We start from the raw sequence: 15,146 nt of genomic DNA, 5'->3' as shown, positions 1-15,146 counted from the left end.
CTTGGAAAGGTTGCCATGACAACGACGGTAGGGACTAGCAACAGGGAAAGTGTATTAATGAGGATGATCTAATTGGGCTTCCAGTGGGCGAGTCCATAGCAAAGTTTGTCCTAAATGTTTCCTTGATGTTTGTAATTGGTGCAAACACGCCTTAAATCTAATTCCATAATTAAGTGGCCCATGTGGGTGCACAAGTTCAAGTAAAGCCAATTCTAAAGTTTGTACAGAGATGAATGTGGAGAAAGTGAAATCTCTTGATCATTAAAGTGTATCAATAACATTTCGTTATCAAGGCAGTGCAGACAAAAATCTAGTAAAAGTAGTTTTTTTTTAAAAAACATATCAAAGCTAGAATGAAAAGATATATCTTCATCTTTTAGTTCCCTGAGATAATTATCTCCTATAAGATAGTTCATTGTGTTTATTTTGGTTATTACAGGAGTATTTTGTGACAAAGTGGATGCATGTATAATGCAATATGCTATGAAGTGGTGTTGTAGCATGATATCTCAGTACATGCATCATCAGAGCTAGGGAGTTGAATCCGTGTACAAGTTGGCTCTTGAGAGTTGTCATTTACATCTCATGTAGGATGGAATAAACCATATCTGAAAGATGTCAAAATTTTTCAGTCGCACTGCTTTAAGGTATGCTGGCAGTTTGTTATGCCAGTGTCTAAAGAAGCTTTATCATTCCACAAGCAAAACTTTCGTCTTGGAGTCAGAAAATCAGCATGATGCCTACCACTTGACTAAATTCCTGGAGGAAGAAAAATGCAGGAAAGGCAAAACAAAGGGCTTGAAAAGAAAAGAAAAGAGAGAAAGAACTTGATTTAAATTGTGGGTTTGCACTGTTGGTCACTGCAGAGAAGAGATCGTTGACCGCTCCAGAAGTAGGAGGTACAGGAGGGGTATCAGGGGAAGAGAGTCAATATTTTCATCCCTGCTTCTCGTCAGCTTTCCAGGAAATATTAGGCAATAAAAAGAAGACAGTGGATATTGTGCATATATCGCAGTCATACAGGAAAGGGGGGGGGGGGTGGTGGTCTGTTTATTATTAATTCACAGCAGATCACACAATTATCTCATATTATTGCTAACTCATGATTGCCTGGTGATGAGGGACTGGATGTGTCTGTTCCAGAAATCATTAGATATGTACCATTTATACAAAGTAATATTCTTTTATCAATGAATCTGAGAGGTAGTTCATGAAAATATCAAAGGCCCCAATCATTTCCACGCCAATAAAAAGTTTAAAATGATGAGGAGATAAGACCAGATTTGTGTCATTCTTCTCTCAGAAGGGTTGTCCAATGCAACTGCAAAGCTTGCAAAAGATTTCTCCAATCAAACAGCAGTCATTGAAGGTGGAGTAAAACGTAATGCAGGCTCACCGCGATAGGAAGCCGATGCAATTCGAAACTTATCACTTTTTATCATGCTGGAAATATTTCTAAAAAATTGCATTTATTGCCAAGTTTTCCTGATTCAGGAGTCTCTCTGTACACCCTGACATGTGTTATGTATGAATTTCAGCAACTGCACTAGAATATCTTTCCCTTTTGATAGATAAAGTGAGAGAAAGAATGGGAATATTGCAATAAGCAAAACACGGTGAAAGAGGCAAAGAACAAGAGATACAGACAGATATATAAAGATATAGGTTTTGTTTGTTTTGCTTTTTATTGTTTCATATTCCACGTTTCAACATATAAACTGCAATCTTAAGAAATTGAATGAATGAATTTCCAAATACAACAAGTAAGAGAATTAAGAGGTGAAATACAAGGAATCTACTCCAAAGTATGGCTTGTAGGGTGTAGATAAAAGTGAAGAGAGAAATACAGAGAGTGATAGAAGGAATGGGAATAAGGGTAACCTAGGGTGGGAAAGAGAGGGCAAGAGAGGGAGAGGTAGAGGGGAGACGGAGAGGTGTAACAGAGAAGAGAAAGAGTAATCTTTGACAACAGACTCTGGGATGAGACTCGGCTATTGTCTGCTTTTGGGAGCAAACAATCAAGGAATGTATGCCCCCTTTGTGTCCCAGGAATAATGAGCGGAGAATCTGGGTCTTCTGTGTTGGGCCAAGCTCTTGAAAAAAAGGGGTGCAAATATTTGAAAATGCCCCCCTTTTTTTTTCTTCAGTCATCGAGATGTCAAATACAGTTGTAGATGCATTTATAGCGGTAACGAGGGAATAAGGTTGGGATGGATAGGGACGGCTGTTGGCAAGTAACAGGTATCATTTCATTATCCGGCATTGCTGTACTATGTAGCAGGAAAAGAAAACCAAAACATGGTTAAAGTGTTTTGTTTTTTCTTTAATTTTCAGTGATAATTAACCAATCCTTGAGGTGCTCTTTTCTTGAGGAAGCAACATCATAGTGTGTTGAGGCTTGGTATTTTTGGCATATTTTCTCTCATGCTTTGCTACAAAGATGAAACATACAAATTGTGGAGCATAGAATAATTGAATTAAAAGAAGGAATTCCATAGATTTAAGGCCAGCATGACTTGAAGCCTGTCAGATTTTGTTTAATCAAAATTTTCTCAAAAAGCACCTGTCTGCACAGTATGTATGTCAGTCTGTCTGTCCATCCGTTTCTATGTATCTTGTTTTCTCTCTCTCTGTGTCTTTCTACATACAGATGCATACATTTAATGGAATGTTGGTCTGCCTTTCATAATCAAAGATTCATAGTTAATTCTGAGCTCTCCTTTAAGTTATATTATCATCATTCTCAAAGGTACAGCCTCTTCGAAATCAGTTTCATTCTATTTGATGTACAGTAGAATCAACTTAGGCAGCAATTACACATAACTGGTACAAACTGGGCTGTCAGCCACGGAATACAAAACCAATCTACAACGGGAATCAACAAAGAGTTGCTGTAGCATCAATACCATCATGGACTGTAGCATTATTCCATTGGCTGTCTGCTTGTCGACTTGCAATCTCTGCACTTCCCTTTATCTGCTGAGAAAATTGCAGCTCAGATGGCTGAGGTCACACACACTTTATGTTCTATTAAGTGCATAGAATGCTTATTTCTAAAAATACATCATTGAATCAGGAACGGTTTTTCTCTCGGGAGTAGGGATTATGTCAGTGTTATCATATAGGACATTCTGGCATGACCTGTTTAGGCTCAACAATCTGGACGGGTTTTATACTTACCGGTATTTCATTTAGTTTTTTTTTTCTTTAATGCTCACCCTGTTCTAGCTCGTTTGGATGTCAAAGTGCCCATTTAACCAGGCTGTAACGACATCCATTAATCACTGAGCTTCCTGACAAGACAGTTTGTAGGCGACCTGCCGACATCTGATAATTGACACCACGGCTTACAAAATATATCAATGTGTAGCGATGCTTTGGAATGTACGTTGGATGTCTCTCCTAATGTTGTCTCAACCTGCTGCTGTCTTGTACTCGTTACAAGGAATTCTATTCTTTGCGAGGTGCTGGCACGATCACAATGAGGCTCCCCTCACATGATAAAATTAAGAGCCGTCCTGCACCCCATAACAAAATTTAATCCTGAGGCATTCTCCTGCTCACGTCTGTATGCTTCATGCAGTTTCAACCACCCTATCAACCCACTGAAGGCAAATCCCGAGTATACTTGGGCAGGTGTCTGTGGGAAATGCGTAGCGTAGCAAAATCAGCCCATCCCGCCTGCATGGTACATATGTCCTAATGTCAGCATCGGTCTACTTCTTAGAAGTGAACTGGTTTAAAGATGATCATAAACACCCTTTCATACTGGATATGAGTGAGTGATTTTAGCAAGTAGCATTGTTATGAGGACGTATTTGTAGATAGACATTACAGTAATTGCTGCATTTTGCTATAGAGATTGTGTATATTTCCAATCGATCTCTTCACCAGTCCCATTACAGTTTGGATGAGTGTATGAAAGGTATAGCAGCTGCAGGGTCAAAATAACTTCGATTCATGTGACAGTTAATGATTGTTCTAATGCATGAACATTCCGGTATGTGCAGAATGTCTCTGCTACTCGATGCCGTGCACGTACAGCTGCAGTTTTTCGTTTCGCATGACCTTCTTCACCGACTCCCGCAAAATCGGCAACTGGCTGTCATGAGCGTGTTCCTCAATGCAACTTTGAGGTGTAGCATCACACTCACGATACACAGCAGACTGATGTCTCTTTCTCTTTTGTGTTCTCATTTTTCTCCCCCTTGTATGTGTCACCATCTGATTGCCCTTGATTTGACATCTTGCCTGCCGCACCTGACGCATCATGTGACTTGACGGAATCCAGGTAAGTACCATCCAGCCCGATAACCCCTAGTCACGATATGTGCCTATCTGGGAATCATTGGCAATTAGCTGTTACTTGGTCTAGAATCAACAACAAACAAACAAACAGACAGACAAAACAAAACCAACTCACAGATTCTCCCCCTCCCTCCCCCATTTCTGGGGGGTTAGGTGGGTGTGGACTTAAGACGAATCAGACATATTGATGAGTGAGAAATCTGTGAAAATTGGTAAAACATGCTTTAAGAAGACAAGTCCTTGAAGCTTGCCCAGATGCCTTGTTTAGAATGAGAAGAAAAGAGGTTCTGAATTTCCTTGATGCAATCGCCGGGAATGCAGATCGCTGTTGTGAGTTCCCCCCAAGTTTGTGGGTAGGAAAAGCTGGCGGCAGTGCATTTATTATGTCAGTTGTACGTCTGTCATGTTGTCAAAACCGTACATTTTTTCTTCTTTTGTTCCCTTTTTGATGCCTGCTCAATCACTCCCCACTGTAACTTTTTGTTCTTTGAGGATTTGTAGAGGGAAAACTGATTTTGGTACAGACTTTTGTTTGCTAGGCCTGAACCGATTGTTTGGAATTCGATGACTAGAGTTAATCATGCAATTAGAAAAGAATTAATAAATAATGTGAGAAAACTGGGCTAAAGGCAGCGATGGCATACAGTCACTGCTATGGTATGCAAATATCTTTTCAGTTCGGTTGAATTATGCACAGAAGATTGAATTCGGGCAGGGAGTTAACCTGTAAAATGATAATTTATTTGCGACTATAAATATAAATCACCCGAGATTTCCAATTAAAAAAAAGTATTTTATACAGAGGAAGGAATCAAATAGTAATTCAACAAATGGTGCCATGTGGAGGCCAAGAAAAAAAAAATCTGTGATAAACATGCAGATACATGCCACCAAACCTTCACTTTCGCTGTGAAAATAAAGTGGTGTATTATTTTTTTAGGTCAGTACTTCATATAATGGACAATGTAGTTGAAAACCTTTATATAGCATGTTATCCTTTAGGGTTCAAACAGTTTAAATATAAAGTACATTGTATGGTTCAGTGCTGATGCCTTTTAACACGCATTCTTTCATAACGAAATGTTACATGTACATGTGTGTACATGTATGTGTATGTGTGGTACTGATGAAGTTTGTAAGGAAATAGGAATGTACTCTGTGATGATTCATTGAGCCCAGTAGTCACTCTGTCACTGTTTAATACCGGAAAGTCTTTTTGATCTACTTTAAGATGTAATATGGGTCAAAAGTAATTCAAGTTTAGATTTTTTTTTTTGTGGAGATTTCTTCTGTTCACAGTTTATTCCTGTGCCCCAGTCTTCAGGGGACAAAGGGGGGAAAAATGAAAAAACTCTTTAAAACTTCAAAGCTGAAGGCAGCCTGGGTGACTTTGACAAATGTGTGTACATGTTTATCAGATTGCATTATTCATTCATATCTGGACAGGGTCCCTTTTGGTAACAAATCGTGCTCATCGGTTCATAAGACAGCATCACTGTCTAATTAAAATTCCTCGGCTCACGGTCTGCAGACTGACAAATATTTGCTCAATGCCTCGTGGCTCCTCATATACATACGATTGTACCTGACTTGAAACTGTTTGATATAAAGTTCATCAAAATCCAAGAAATTTACTCTGATATAATTGCAAACAAAATATGTCCGTGTTGATACCTACCTACTTCTATGTTGCTCTCACGCAACTTGCTAGTCTTTTACAAGGCACTGTATTGTTTATGAAACATCAATAGCTGTTCATATTTTTGGGGGTTTATTTCCTGATTTTTATTTGTGTTTATTTCTTTTTACAATCATTGAAGTGATAGTGGCATAGTGAAACTTCTAGGGAGAGGTAATGATATTTTCCACCACTGTAATCAGCTTGAATTTTTGTCTCTCCTTCTGTCTGTAAGTCTTCATATATTTCATTATTTTCTTTGTTTGGTGTCCATTTTATAAACAAAGTGTTTGAGAAGGCTGCAAAGTATTAAAAAAAAGCTCTTCAGTCATCTAACCCCCTATTCAGACGCAAGCCCGTTTATACCAAAACTTGATAAAGAAACGATGTATAAAGAATCATTGTATACTGTAAAAGTGGATATTTTTGCGCGACTAATTTTTCGCGCTTGGCCCGGTAAGAAGAGTTTTGCGTGTTTTTAATTCCGCGGAATCAAGACATCACGCACAGGAACATATGGCAAACAAAAATATTCACGTGCATGCGCAAAAATTTCCACTTTTACAGTAGCCGACAGACCGTTCAGACGCTAATTTCGACCATTCCGGAAAAACGTTCTATAGATGTGCAATTTCTCACTGCGCATGTTGTTATGGTCATGAGTGGCAGGAACAAGGTCACCTTTCGTTCTCGCTCCCATTAAGCCTTGCCCAGTTATACCGTTCTATTGTCGCCATACATTCAGACGAGCAATGGACACAATGGAATGCTGATTCATTATCGAGTTCTAGTTCGAACAATGCTCTGACTGTCGTTTCGCTATACGTCGTTTCATTAGTAAGCGTTCAGACGTATAAATTCATCATATAGCTATAATGTTCTAGTATAAATTTTTTGTGTTTGAATGCCCTGTCACATACAATGCAAGAAAACAAAAACATTCCACCTCCTTATCTCACATTCCGATCTCTTACTCGCCTACTGTTATTGCCCCCGCTGCTATTGTTTTTCTAACCTCTCTGCCCTGTAAGCTTTTTGGATGTGTATGAGTGCAATTAGAATATGGAAAGATGCAAGTGCACATAAGTAAATATACAATTATATACCTGTTTTGTATGCTTCTTCGTGTGGAAAAGTCGGATGTACAACAAGATTTGATATTAAGATAAGAACTGTTTACTTTCAAAAGTTAAAATGCATGATTGAATTGTAAACTTTACCTGATTAGATTAGATAAAAGGCAAGTGAAAGAGGTATTTGTAACAATATCTCAGTTGACTAGAAACAGAGGCCCTGTTTTTGCATTGTTTTGTATTTTGTATAAGTTTGCAATTATTGTCTGCAATCATTCTTGTGGAAGAAAAAGAAATGAATAATATTCTTCATTGTTATTATGCACACCCTTTTTTTTAAACTACTGCCTTAGAGCCTTGATTTCTCTTTGCTTTTTACACTGCTTTTGTGGCACTATTTTGTGATTGTGTGAAGATATAGCATTTGAAAAAAAAGAAAAAAAAAACCTTTTCAAATACATTGTACTTCAGGCAATTTTGCTAAAGTGTCACAGGGATGGGGTTTATACTAACTGAGATAATTGTAAGGGCACAAATTTCTGCGGTTTTGAAGCAAAAGGATACTGATATTACACAATATTGAATGATTTCTGTAGACCAGCTGCATAGTATAATTTGTATATATATCTCTGCTTAACTGCAATTTTTTTTTTTTTCATTTAGATGACAAAACAATCACATAATTGCACTTATGGTGCCCTTCATTATAAAACAAGAAAAAGAAATAGTGTTGTTGATGATGATTATGAATAATTTTGATAATTCGCTCATCTGCCTTGTAGCCTAGCGTAGGGCTCTCCTTATATTCGCTGATAGTGATACGTTATATCTGTATTTCCCAATTTAGATAATACATTTGCATCTGTGAATATGCTGTGTCACAGGTATGACATAGACTTTCCATGCATGGGTAATGCCACAAAAGTCCCTGTTTGTAGCAGTCTCGAAACTGTGGCTGGGATACATGTGCTGCCTCCCATAGGGACAGCCTCTCAGAACAGGGGTTTTGCCATAAGGCATTATTGTGGTTGACAGCCCACAAGCCAAGAAGAGAAAGAAAGGAGGAGGGATTTTTTTTTTTTTATTCTTTTCCGAACTATCGCTGTATCGGGAGAACAGACCCATCTGCTCTCATCCCTTTCAATTTCCTTCAAAGTGTCGCTCATGAAACCACCAAGGTACAATATAAGGCTTGACGTAAGTTAAAATGGCAGTGCTGTTGTTTAAAGGTATTCATTCAATTTATTTTTTCCATCTCCAACAGAACTTGTTTACCATTGGGAGCAGTGATTTAAAAAAATGTTGGAGTCATCACATTTGATGCATATATATGTGTGTAGGTCAGTTGTATCACAAAACATCCCACCCTATAAAAATTTCGCAATAAAGCCTGAAATACAAGGAAATATCACTATTTTTTCTCAATAAACCATTTAACTGTAGATGGCTTAGTCTAGAAACACTGTTATTACTATTGTTTACATTTTGTATATTCAATAATAAAATACTTAACATTGATTAAACTGATTTACATTATTACATTGGTTGTTTCTATCCCTAACTCACATTTTAGAACTATTTTAAAGCACTATAAAGCTGAGTTTTTGTTTCATCTGCAAATGGTAAATAATGCCTTTAAGTGTTCATTACTCCACATTAGAGTCACTTGAGATCTCTGTCCCCAAAATGGCCTTGCCATTGCACATATGTGATAGGCTTGCCCCATGGGTATGATAGGGTTAAAGAGCTGGTAATGCAGATCAAAGAAAAGTGACTCCTCATATATGAAAACGATGTTCAGTCTGTTGCTGCTTTTCATAAAAGATGAGTTGTATTTGGACTGCCGATGATAGTTTCCTTTCAAGTATACTTGTAGATTATTTCTGTGAAAATGCATTAATGTCATTTAGACCTACATGTATATTATGAATCATTTTTGTCTGAATGAAATGTTATGATTGTCTATTGCCAGTAGATGTCAGGAGTATACACTCATTTTTTTTTTAAATATCATTTCTCAAATGACTTTGCCACATCAGTTGAACAAATATTCCTTGGTTCATATCAAAGAGTATTAGCCATCTTCTGTAAATCAGTGTAATTTGGCACCATAAAGTTTTCACCAGGCATTCAATTACTAACTCTCTTGCGGGAGTCTGCACCTTTGAATGTTTCTACAACAGATATGTGGAGCTGATACAAATTCTGTGGATCATCATCATCATCATCATGAATTGTTGTTTCTGAAACTGCTTTTCAAACTAGTACTTTGTTGAAAGCAAAGGAATATGAAGCAGAGGGGTGAAAGTTGAGATGTGAATTTACTTCAATTTGTCTCCCTCTACAATCAAGTACAAATGAAATTTGTAAGGTCGCAACTGCATGGTAATTTGCAATTCAACAGTACTTTATTCTCGCCGCTTTTCTCAGTAATTGCAGAGAAAATAACCATCCTAACCACTGTGATCTCAAGACGTTGGTGATATCTAAAAATTTTTGTTCCTGAAGGGATATAGTGTTGGATGGTTTCTGCAAATATTTGCAGGCGTGACCATCATCATATAGGGAGTTAAGGTCAGTGCTAGCCGTCAAAAGACAGCTGTGTCTTGTACCAGTGCCTCAAATCATCAGACCCTTGTCTGTCAGTAGGATTACTTAGGATTAACAGCCTCTTCCACTTAATAAAAGAAAAAGGGGGCAAAGTTTTGGAAACAGAAAAAGCGTCTCAATTGATATAGCCTTTGTTTTTTCTCTTCTGACAAATACAAAAGTTATCTGCCCATTGAAATACTAATTAGCATTTAGCAGTAAACTTGCACAGAATTTCCATGTGTAATGTATGATGATGGACATAACAGGATAATTGAAAACATACAAAATGTTGCGTGCCCAGAAGAACGACGCAAATGCACGTAAAAGCATGTGTTATACTTATTTGGCCTTGCCAGCGATTGCGTTGTTCTTCCAGGTAGGCCTACACCTTCCTTGAATCTTGTGTGTTCGCCTTGTTCTTGTGGGCACACACACAATTAATATTTCTCCCTGTCGGAGCAAATGCGATGACCAATTATTTTCTATACCAATCGTCACCAGAGGGATATGACCAAAACTCAGTCAGTCAAAACATATACAACCATGCATTAATCCATTCAGCATTTATCTATTCATTCATACATCTTGTCATCCCAGAAATGATAAAATTACCTGTGATACTTCACAGTCATCACTGTAATAAATCTTTTTAGTCAGGGAATACAAAGGTCAGGGCCAATGAGGTGAAATATAGATAAAGGAATATGACTGGATGTATATTGGGTGTTTCATTCCTGGCGGAGAGATGGATTTGACCCTTTTTTTTTTATATATTGAGAAACAGTGGAAGGCCAGATTAGAGTTGTCAGTTACAATTTGCTTTGTAATACTTCATTCATTTCGGTTGCTGGCAGAGTTCTACAAGTGATCCTGATTTTGTGTTGAGTGTGCTGGGGTTGCTATGGTTGCTATGGTTGCTAGGATTGAGTGCTAGGGTTGCTAGGGTTGAGTGTACTTGATGTGCATTTTTACTCTTACTTTATTTTTTTTCAGAATTTGAAGTCTTTATTACATCTAAAGGTTTTGAACAATGGTGTATAACCCCTTACTTATCTTTAAAGATCCCAGTTGTTGACCTAACATTGGAAATCAAATTAATGTGCTAGTGGCAGTAAACATTGATATGTTGTTGTTTGTTTGTTTGTTTGTTTGTTTTTTTTTTTGGGGGGGGGGGCTGTCAAGGACCAAGAATAGCATTAAAAAGCTTTTTGTTTTGTTTTGATTAGTTTAGCTCAGTTGTGTTTTTGTTTTTGCTTGAATTAAGAAGCGGCAGGTTCATACATTTGCATTTATGAACATTATGCCTTGTTATGCCACTGGAGGTGCATTTGGGCTCGATGATGGTGCGTTAATTGCTCATCTTATCTGTAACTCGACAGTTATCCTACTTGGGCATCCTTGGTAACATGCCAGGGTTTGAAAGTCTTGTCAGTTAGCCTCGAGTGGTTCCTCTTGGTTTGTTGATCACATCAGATGAGTGCCCCATGGACAGGAAATGATACAATTGGTGTTGTGTTAATCGGGTATTTATTTTTTTTCATGAATGTTGAATTCTTGTGTATCCGTGGTCAGTCTGAAGGTCACACAAATCCAGCGATCTTCCAAACACTTTGTTCCCGCCTTTGTAAAAGAATTAGGGTTTATTAAATACAAAACCTAATTTTTTATTTTGCCAACTTAGAGTCTTGAGTTGAGACTAGAAAGGCAGCACATTGTAAAGCAAGAAATTTTTGCTAATTGTAACCAACAACGCTTTTCATGGCATGAAAATTTCGAGAACCACCACTGGCATTCAGTGTGTAGGCCTATAGTGTAGACAGGAACTTTAAGGTGCAGTTTGATTTTAAGAATGAAATCCGCAAAAATTAAAATGCACGCAAGAATACAATGTATGCAAAAATTTCTGGTTTGACAGCATCTTTGTGCATGTTTGTCCCTATATTCTAATAAACAGACTGAAAGTCGAACCTAACAAGGATATTCTTTCTCCTCCTTTCCTCGCAACCTTCCCTCTTGGAAAAAAAAAAGAATAAAAAAGAGAGCAGAATCAAATATTCAATCTTTATGACAAACAATGTCGGCATGTTCAGTGAAATGTTCGTAAGAGATAACGGATGCGGTATTGTGCACAAATCAAGATTACGAGGAGCAATCGAAAGTAAAGTTTTTCTGCAGCGGTAGTAGTTAATTTTCCTTATTTGAAGAAAAACCCTGTATCTAAACTCGGTAAATGCGACGTGATGGATGGAACGTGGAGTTCTGAAGAAAATCACCCGCTTTTAAAGTCGTCAACGACGGAGATATTCTCCCCACGACGTTTTCCCTTTGGCGCACCGATGTGGCTCATTACGATCACGATGTAAACTATTTACGGAACTAAAGAAATACGAGAGAGCGGGAGAGAGATACATGGGAGGGGAGAGATGGTTGGAGAGAGTCTGGGAACATGTGAGCGTGTACCCAAAAGTATTCCTTGATGGGAGTGATATATTTTTCACGGCTCATCGGTAGTCTGACATGGGGATTTTGCCTCGACCTCTGGAATCACCACAGATTAAGTTATTGCCTCAGCCCCCGGACTGAGGAATAGGAGAAATGCTTCGGTATGTCATGTCGGCCAAAAGTAGTCACAAAGATGATTCAAGTCCAATTTTCAAAGCCACCAAACAGTACTGGTAGCAAGAAGTTTCTTTTTTGTTGTTGTTGCTTTACTTTTGAGAGAGACGGCTTGTAAAGTTTATTTTAAAATGATTGATCATACACTTGTAATACTTCCCATGTGTTTGTTCTTGATCATCTCAAGTGGCAAATTTTCAACAAAATATTGCAAGCGTGATGATGTCCGTCTATGAGTTCAAGTTAAAAACAGGAAGTGGGGAATATATTGAATGATCATCTTGTGATTATAAACGTAGACAGGCCGCAATTCAACACATAAACCTCCAGGCCTTCTGGTTGCTTTCCTGTATAAACACTGCTTTGACACATGTCATGTGGACGATATCTCTTTTGTGTCATGGTGAAAAAAAGGAAATCTCTTATAATGAGCATATAGATTTGTTTACAGAAATATCTATGTGAACTGCACAAAGACACCATCTCCGCCCCCCCCCCCCCCCCATGTGCAAGAGTCTTTTGTCTGTGAAAGAACGATACCGATGTACAAGATTAAGAATGTACATCTGCCTGAATTTACCTGCCTTCGGATATTTTGAAGAATTAGGAGCTGTATCCAAGAAAAAAAAAATACCTGAACTAAACAAGAACCAAAGTTGTACAAGGTCAATGTATTGGCAAAGAACTTTGATTTGTAGTCAGGAGTGTGGTTTTGCCCCCCCCCCCCTTGCCATTTATGCATGTTCTTAAAACAGGTTTTTTAATACTTGAGTGTTCAAACCAGTCTTCCTTTTTGTTGTGAGGATGTCTGTATACATTTCCTCTTGGCAGATGAGTGAGAATATTTCTGTGTAGATGTCACATTCTTGCTACCAAAAATAACTCCAGTATTGCACTGCATCTTTTCCCTTCTTCACTCTTTTTTTTTTCTTTTAATGTCTAAACATTTGCTGCCCTTTTGTGATGCAAATGTTACTTTCTGATTGTGCTTTGTTTCTCATTGGGCTCATGTGAATATTTACTAGCATTTCAGTGGTAAGCAGAAATTTGCAGTGGCATTGGAGTGATGCTGTGAAGGATATGATAAGAGTTTGGTTCTCACTGGTTTCTGTACACCTTTAACCCGTTGAAGATGAGTCCGGAGTATACTGGGACAAGTGTTTATGGAAAATGCGTGTGATAGCAAAATCAATCCATCCTCAACGGGTTAAACATGCCCAAGAAATTTGTGAACACTTCCCAGGGAAACCGAAATGACTGGCATATCATGTGTCATTAGATGGACATCGCTGATCCTTAAACTCGTGATAATGACATGAAAAGGTGGGCTAACGGACAGTCTTACAATGGGGTCAGCAAAACACCGAGTCTTGCTAAAAGAAACCACATTGGCCGAGAGTCTAGCCCGAACAAATATTGACTTCTGTGACCAATTCCTCATTCTGTTTCCTTTCTTTCTTTCTTTCTTTCTTTCTTTCTTTCTTTCTTCCTTTTTTTTTTTTTTGCCATAGCCAATATATGACCTTCTCTTTATCCAGAATTTCCTTTTCTTTTTGTTGTGGTCGTGAAGGAAGGGAAAAAGTTGGAGGGACATCACTCACTTGCTTGTCTTCTCACAGAAGGAGCGTTGCCAAGTTTGTCAGTATTTGATAGTCCCTGTGCTGTCCCTAAATTGTAGTCGGGCAGTAACTACTGACCGTGGCCTTGTTGGTTACTCCAATATGTGCAGTGGGCAAGCATGTTTAACCTTCTGAACACCATAAACTCTTTGAATGCTGTTTATATCATATGGGAAAGGGGGAGGGGGATGGATACCTATGGTGTTGAGAGGGTTAATTGCCACCCCTGTTTGTCGCCCTCTATTGTCTGCGTTCTGCGTGAGGATGATATAGGGAGGATCTTTCACACATCAGACATAAACAACCCTAATGTACTTGTCACGCCATGCCAACTCCGAAAGGCTTTTAACAATATGCTTTTATTGCTGCGGTTATGGAAAGCCGTCATTTGGGGATAACAACAAAATTTCCCCCGCAAGTGGTTACTTCTGACAATTTTTTTTTTCTTTCATTCTTTTGATTGAAATCATTTTCCTGCAAAAATTTTTTTTTTTTTCTCATCTTGTTTATGTTATTGTTGTCTGGTAGTGCAGTAAGAATTAGATTGGGGATATTTGAAGTAATATGATAACACAACAAGCTACCTAGGGAATTGGGATATAGCCAACTGGAGACGGCTTGCTTCGTCTCGGAAAGAACATAGTCGTCTGCTGAATTACTGCTGGAGACGAAGGAGGAGCCATATCCATAAATTGAGGCTTGTTAGGGAGAGATGCATCAGTGCATCAACAAAAGAATTCATTTTTTTTTTTTTTGGGGGGGGGGTTGTCTAATGTTTTTTTGTTTCTTCCTTTGCTTCTGGTGATTAATAAAAGTTTGCATTGTCTCTCGCAATTTGTGTTTGAATGTTATCCTGTCCACAACCCCAGGAATGCCGAACGTCTGCGGATAAAAAGAAATAACAAAAAAATAAAACAAGTTTAAAGCTCACCTATGCACAATCAAAGACCACAGTGTAGAGGTTAACTTCTTACATTGTTTCAAAACTAAACAATTTGTCTATTAAAACTTGCCCTTGATAATGATGCCAGATAAAATTTCAGAAAATAATTCATATTTTACTGTAGTATCAATTTTGAATTTCTTAATTTGGATAAATAAAAATAAGCAAACAAAAACATTCTGAATGTTGTGAAGACTGTTTCCAGCTGTTAATCCCATCATATATTCCTTTTCCTTTGATATCAGGGGTTTGGATGTTTTTGGTCTGTTTTTACTTCTATCATTACCAAGAGCAAATTATGTGGCAGTAGATTCCAA

The 15,146-nt window shown here is 38.0% G+C and overlaps 1 protein-coding gene across 1 annotated transcript in view; it reads left to right on the top strand.

The window, feature by feature from the left end:
- LOC139744008 (EGF-like and EMI domain-containing protein 1) overlaps nucleotides 1–4,351 on the top strand; it is a 106,760-nt gene extending 102,409 nt beyond the window's left edge. The window contains exon 4 of the mRNA XM_071654474.1: nucleotides 4,292–4,351. Within this exon, the coding sequence (XP_071510575.1) occupies nucleotides 4,292–4,314 (23 nt within the window). The 3' untranslated portion in view covers nucleotides 4,315–4,351. The remainder of the gene's footprint in view (nucleotides 1–4,291) is intronic.
- The last annotated feature ends 10,795 nt before the right edge of the window (nucleotides 4,352–15,146 follow it).

Source organism: Diadema antillarum, unplaced genomic scaffold (genome assembly GCF_040938485.1).
Source record: "Diadema antillarum isolate AM-2024a unplaced genomic scaffold, OU_Dant_1.0 seq00001128_RagTag, whole genome shotgun sequence".
Classification (NCBI taxonomy): domain Eukaryota; kingdom Metazoa; phylum Echinodermata; class Echinoidea; order Diadematoida; family Diadematidae; genus Diadema; species Diadema antillarum.
This window is presented reverse-complemented; position numbering and strand designations above follow the sequence as displayed.